At 36.8% G+C, this 7,275-nt stretch overlaps 1 protein-coding gene across 2 annotated transcripts in view; it reads right to left on the reverse strand.

Annotated features, from left to right (window-relative positions):
• Positions 1-6,298: 6,298 nt before the first annotated feature.
• Positions 6,299-7,275, reverse strand: part of anp32e (acidic (leucine-rich) nuclear phosphoprotein 32 family, member E) — an 8,864-nt gene continuing 7,887 nt past the window's right edge. For both annotated transcript variants that reach the window (XM_008422258.2, XM_008422257.2), the window contains exon 7: positions 6,299-6,619. In XM_008422258.2, coding sequence (XP_008420480.1) covers positions 6,534-6,619 — 86 coding nt within the window. In that variant the 3' untranslated portion in view covers positions 6,299-6,533. The remainder of the gene's footprint in view (positions 6,620-7,275) is intronic.

Consider the following 7,275-nt stretch of genomic DNA (forward strand, 5'->3'; position numbering starts at 1 on the left):
GACATCGCTGCAGCTCGCCATCCGGCTGCCGACGTAGCAACAGAACTAAAAATACTTCCTGTTTATTACACACACACACACACACCCACACGCACACACACACGCACACACACACACACACACACACACACACACACACACACACACACACACACACACACTGGAGTGCATTACTTTGACTTGTATGTCATCCTGGACAGTAACCGTTACCTAATATGCTGTTTTATGATGTGATGATCACTTTGCTCTCAGAATGTAACAGTGGACACATCACTCAGCTATAACTCACCCAAACACACAAAATCACCAGCTAACTTGGAGGAAACGTGAAATTGTGTAGCATCTGCATGTATCCATGTCTCATAAAAAGACCATGACCAGCAGAAGGCTTTTAGGTCAAAGAGTTTAAATATTTCAGAGGAGCTAAAACGCATCAGGATGTCAACCTACAATTTGACAGAACTTAGATATTCTGAATTTTTAAGTGAAAACTTTTCTCATTCGGAGGTGAAACCTAAAGCACATAGGTGGTCAGAAAGGCATTTTTTATCTTAAATCTGACCCATAAGTCTCTGCTAACGCGCTAGCACCTGAACATGAACCCTGCCAGCAGGGACTGATTCATATTTCATCAGAAAAGCTGTGCTATAGACTGACTGACTCCTCTGAGGAAACGCAAACCGGAGCTGATAAATGTGCTTCGTATTGATCTGTGGGAACGCTTTCCGAGAAACAGAAATGTAGAATGTAATGATCTCTGCAGCTTGGTTATTGCAAACATATCATAATGTACAAATGTAGAAAGAGGTTTTTTTGTATTTATTGTGGAATATCAACCAGTGATGGTCAAACCAATTCTTTCTGGGTTATGGTATTTAATATTTAACTCAGTGCAGTAATAAGGAAGTACTTTGGCACTGACACAACTCTATGTAAATATGCATTCTGTTGGTTGAATGTTCCCTTTGTACTGCATAGATGCCCAATGAGGGAAATATTCTCCTCATTTGCATAGAAATAAAACATTTCTAATTTTATGATCATTTTAATGTGAAAAGCTGCATGTCAACCAGAAACAATGAGGTCAGTATCTGATTCTCAGCAGCACTGCCCAAACCCAACCAACCAATACACAACTAACCAACCAACCAACCAACCAGCCAACTAACCAACCAACCAACACACAACTAACTCATTAACACAGCAACCAACCGAACAGTCAGCATGTCATCCAAAGAACAACCAACCAGTCCACAACTAACCAACCAGTTAACTAACTAATCAACAAAAGAATCAACCAGTCACTTACCAACCAAACAGCAACTCAACCAGAAATCAACCAACCAATCAGCCCATCACTAACTAACCAGTCAACCAACTAACCAACAAACTAGTCAGTCAGTCCGTCAAAGAACCAACCAACCAGCAATCCAACCAGAACATTAGTCAACCAACAAACCAAGGAATTAATCACTCAAACCACTGAACCAACCAACCAACCAACCAACCAACCAACCAACCAACCAACCAACCAACCAACCAACCAACCAATTCACAGCTATCTCTTTAAGAAAATAAACCCCTAAAATAAGATCTAAAGCTTTTAAACCGCATTAAGACAACACTATAAATGATTGTTCTTCCTTCCTTTATGAATGTTTGTCACTATATCAAATTATTCCACAACATGTTGCAATAAACTGAATTGCTGATTTTCAAGCAACATGTTAATGGCATGAAGAACACYGCTCCAAGATCAACAAACTTTAATTTACCACATTTTGAATAAATTAACAAAACAACAAATAAAATTTATTATGAAATCTGTAAACAAAGTTGTTCTTCAAAAAAAGGGAAAGTTGAGACCAAAACACCAAACCGAAAACCTTAAGAAAACAATTATGCAATTATGGAGATTTTTGAGTCTGTTTTTATTTGAAGTGTTTTCTCAGACAGGAAGCTCCCAGAGGAGACGTGTGTGTGTCTCTGTGTGTGTTAGCGTGTGTGTCACTCTGTGTGTGTGTCTCTGTGTGTGTTAGCGTGTGTGCACTGTGTGTGTGTTCACAGCTGCTGCCTCCATCAATGGACAGTTTATCTGTTTGAGCTGTTTAAATTTCACAAAGTAGTTCAAATGGAGGAGAATAAAAACGGAGGCTTGACATCGGAGGTCACGACTATTAGCGTCCTGATCTCACCTCCTTGTTTCCTTTCCTCACTCCCTTCGCTCCGGCTTTAATGTGGCTGGTTTCAAGCAGCTTCTGCAGATCAAATGTCGCTCAAATCAAACAGAGAAGCAAACGTCTTGAAAAACAGCAACGAGATCAATCAGAGTGGAAATAAAAGATGTAACAGAAAGAAAGCTGTGAAATGATCCTTTTATTTAGCTCCAACTCTCAGCTGGAATATTTCTTCTGAAATGCTGAAGTCATTTATAATTTAAAGCTCAGCAGGAAGACACAGTAAGGAAGAGAAGACCGCCCCCTGCTGGATAAACAATGAACAAAATCTACAGAATAACGGATCAAATATTCTTTAAATTCAACAATTTGACTCAGAAAGTGAAGCTAATGTATTTAATAAATTCATGACAACCAAAGTTATGCGTTTTAATTTTCTTTCTTTAAATGTTACTAAACCCAAACTTACACAAAAACCCACAAAGTGTTTTTGTTCTTAGTACACTTTAAATAAGACAAAACTAACTTTCAAGTAAATTTTAAGCAAGATATAGGACCTTATTTTGAGTCAGTAATTCCTTAATATTGATTTTAAAAAGTACTAGAGACCATTTCACTAGTAAGAAATGAAAAATGTCCAGTTATAGGGGAAATAATCTGCTGGTGAAGCTTTTTATATAAATATTATTTTAGAATTAATAAATATTAAGAAGATATTTACTTAAAACTTGTTTTTACCTCAACATGTCCAACAGATTGTCTCCTTTCTGTTGCTTCCTGACAGAAAGGACAGATTCCTCATTTAAGGGAATTAAAACTGAATAATAAAAGAGGAGGCAAACAAACCCAGCAGCAAACCGAAGTCATAATAAATAGATTTTAATGAACACTGTTAATGCTGATCTGTCAGAGATCATAAAAATAACAAAATGACAGACAGACAGAAAGTCAAACAGCAGGTTGAGCCTAAGTTGGTTTAAAATGACAGCTCTAAAAAACAAAGATGTCTCCCTTTGTTAATTCAGGCTTCCTCCACTTCCTCCACTTCTCCTTAAATTAGCTTAGCTCCCAGTTTCAGAATCAAGAAATCACCTTGTGTTTACTCCAGATGTTTATAACTGAGGTAAGGATTAAAATTCAAAATCTGCAGGAAAAAGAGAAAAGAAAGAAGGAAAAACTACACTGCAAAACCAGAAAATATTAGCGTTTCTAATGCAGATATATTAGTACGCTTGAAATAAGAAAAAAAATATTTATATGCAATTTTTCAGCAGGAAATATGAACTTTTTAAGAAATGAGACTAAAAATACTTGGTGAGATTTTGTGTTTTTACAGTGTAGAGACAAAAGAAGGACAGAGAGCAGAGAGAAAGAAGGATATAAGTGACCAAGGAAAAGTAGGAAAAAGGAAGAAGACTAAAGAACAGGAGAGGAAAACATCTAAACAAAGAAACTAAACTATTAAATGCAGGAAAGGAAACGAGAAAAGAAGGAAGGGCAAAATAAGTGTAAGATGTAAAGAAAGGATAAAAGAGAGGAAAAAGGATGAAAGGAAGGGGATAAGGAAGGATGTAAGAGAAGAAAAGAAATGAAAAACGCAAGAAGAGATGGAAGAAAACAGTGAATCAAAGGAAGAAAGAGAAGCACGAACCAAAAGAGAAAAATAGAAACAAAAGGATTAAAGGATGCAAAAAAGGAAGGAAATAAGAAATAGAAGAATAAAACAAGGAGGGAGAAAGTGAATGACATAAGGAAGGAACTTTTAAAAGATTAAATAGGAAATAAAAACTGGAAATATATTTTTTTCAGACTTGTAGTTGTAATTATGTTGGTTTGACACTTTGTTGCTCCACAGCGCCCCCTTCTGATTACAACAAAGAGAGCCTGAGGAGGCAAGGAAAGGAGTCAAGGRTGTTAAAATCTGAGCATGAGAGCCAGAAGTGGGCGGAGCCTGAGCTGTGACATCATGGTGATCTGACAGTTAAAAAAAGAAACAACGAGCCGCTCGCTTTAAAAATATTAACAGCTGCTGATTCAAAACAACATAAACCAAGAAGAAGAAAAAAACACATTAAGAAAACAATAAAACACTCAAATCAAAGAAAACCCACAAATCTAAGATTTCCTTCCACCCTATCACAAAAAACGACGTACAAGTCAAACACACACTGAACGACAGGGTCTGCTTGTGTGGACCTGAGGAGCGGCAGGTCTTCCTATCACTACCTGGAGAGGAGCGGACATGGCTGGATCTACGCGGCTCTGCCCTGACAAACATGGCTTCCCTGATGGGCTCCCAGGTTCTGACGGGGAACCAGCTGCGGCACCAATGAGCTCTTAAATTTGTTTTTAAAAGATTTACTGTAGGTTTTGTCACTGCAGGATCATTTGAAACAGGAGAATTGCAAAGATTTAGACATAATCTAGAGTAAGGGAGTTCAAAGTGGGGTCCGGGGGCCATTTGCGGCCCCTGGAATTGATTTTTTGCGGCCCAACCCCAACCACAATTAAAGAATGAATTAAATGAATTGGGACAAACCTACGGCTTTTGAATGAAAATCTACTCAAAAACTGTTAACTGCAACACAAAGTGTTGTCATGGTAACCAGAACCACATCTGCTCATTCACTGATGCTCTAAAGTTCACCTGACAGCAAGTGTTTTCAAATGAAGACTGACCTAGATCCCGTTTTTATCACTGAGGACAAAATATTTTCTGTTTTATTCAGTCGAGCCTAAAATAATTAGCTAATGATGCCTTTCATTAATTTACTTGCATTAATTTCATTTGGATTATTTCTTATAATTTGTAATAATTGTGTTGTAATTGTCTTGTACTTACTGATTTCATTTATTGACAAAATGTGTGTCGTTGAGTCTTTTTAACATTGTTTATATAACCTTTGTTTTTAGCAGGATGATGGATGAAGGATAATTCTGGCAAAGTTTACGGAAAATGTTAATTAATGTGCATTGTCCCTACCAAATGAATTAATAAGTTTTAAAAATGACGAAAACATACAAAAACAATTTAATCTGCTTCCTGTTCCTATAAAAAAAAATCTGATTACTTTATTTGTTTAATTAAATTAGATGGTGTTTACTTTATTGTCGAGTAGGTTTTAAAAAAAAATCACATTTTTGGTGATTTTAGCTTTTTAAAATTATATTTGGCCTGTGATTAATTTTGATGTGATAAAAAGTTTGGACACTCATGATTTAGAGGTTTGAAAATAAACCAGTAATTCATAGCTTCCAATCAGACAGACAGATATATAGAGTATTTTTATTAAAATACTAAATTATTCCAATAGAAAGCAGCAATTAGTTCCTGTACATTAGGTCTAGTTTCTAGTGCATTTGAAATATCATAAAACTAACTTACAAGTAACTTTTCATCAAGAAATATGAGCTTGTTTTAAGAACATATTTCCTTAATATCGGTGAAAAAGTTCAGGTTTTAGATTATTTCACTTGAAATATGGGAAAAATTAAAAAATGTAAATGAAAAACATTTAATTTCCCTTTGGGATCCATAAAGTATCTTTGAATTGAACTGAATTAAATGTCCTGTTAAAAGTGAAATAATCTGCCAGGAACTAGAACTTGGTTGCTAGGCGACGGGCTGGGGTTGCTAGGTAACCCGCAGTGCCAGTGGAATTAGTACTTATTTTGTTGAAAAGTTGCTTATAAGTTATTTTTGTCTTATTTTAAGTGTAGCAAGATATTTAAACTAGAAACTCGACTAAAAGTACTTGGTAAGATAATGTAAGATTATTTTAGTAGAAATACTTGTAGGATTCAAGCTGGGTTTCTGTTTTCAGAGGGTTTTTTTAAAGCCCGTGTAGCGATTTTTTGAGCAGCTCTCTGTAATAAAACAACCTGGAGTTACGGATGTGGACAGAAATCTCTCGTATTATCTGAATTTGGGAGTGATCGGCTCTCGGTTTAAAAGGTTTTCCCTGAAGATTTGCGAGAGGCGTGTTTAGCGGGTCTCTGTGCTTGGAGATTGACATTGGCAGGAGCTGCAGCAGCCTGAGGAAAGCAGAACGTCAGCTGGCCAGCATTCGGGTCAGGGGGTTCTGGTTGTGGGCGAACACTGGGTTTGACCCTGAAGCAGGTTTTCTTTTCTTTTTTTTTTTTGTTAAAGGGAAACGTGTGGAGTCTTCAGCTGGAGCCAACAGGTAAAGTTCACATCAAATCTCTTTCTCTTTAAATATAATTTCATCTAAAAAACGAGTGACTCTCTAACAAACTGAAACCAACTATCTCGGGTCGCAGCGCCGCGGCTGCTGCTTGGTGGAGGTTGGGTCCAGACGGGGCGGGACGACACGCAGACGACGGCCGAACGGACGACTAGTTGTCCTCGTCGTCGTCGTCATCCTCGCCTTCATCGTCTACGTCTCTCTTCCTCTTCTGTCCCTGAGCGCCCTGCTGCTCCTCTGCAGAGATAGGAGGACACACAGAGCCTTAAAAAGTTTCCACACCACTAAGACTTAATCATGTTTTGTCACATTACGAATAGGGCTGAAACGATTAATCGGTTTAATTTTGATTAATCGGTTATTTAAATAATCATCAACTTATTTAGTTGATGCCCTGCTGCTCCTCTGCAGAGACGGGAGGACACACAGAGCCTTAAAAAGTATCCACACCACTAAGACTTCATTATGTTTTGTCACATTACGAATAGGACTGAAACGATTAATCGGTTTAACCGTGATTAATCAACTATTTAAATAATCATCCGCTAATTTGGTAATCAATTAATCGTTAACTGGAGCATACAGACTCAACTGAAGTCATTTTCTGAAAGAACAATACAGTTAAAGCCAGAACAATTAAGCCAAAACAGAGCAAAGAAATATACATTTTACATTTAAATTAATAAATAAACCTTTACTGGGTAAAATAGCAAAAAGATGGGGCCCCACATCAGGACAGAAACGATTAATTGAATTAATAATGATTAATCAATTACTGAAATAATCATAAACTAATTTAATAACTGATTAATAATTAACGGAAGTATAGAGAGTCAAAGAAAGCCATTTGCTTAAAGAACATTTTCAGAGCACTAATTATATAAATGAACAAT

The sequence above is a fragment of the Poecilia reticulata genome, linkage group LG11 (assembly GCF_000633615.1).
Source record: "Poecilia reticulata strain Guanapo linkage group LG11, Guppy_female_1.0+MT, whole genome shotgun sequence".
In the NCBI taxonomy this organism is placed as follows: Eukaryota; Metazoa; Chordata; class Actinopteri; order Cyprinodontiformes; family Poeciliidae; genus Poecilia; species Poecilia reticulata.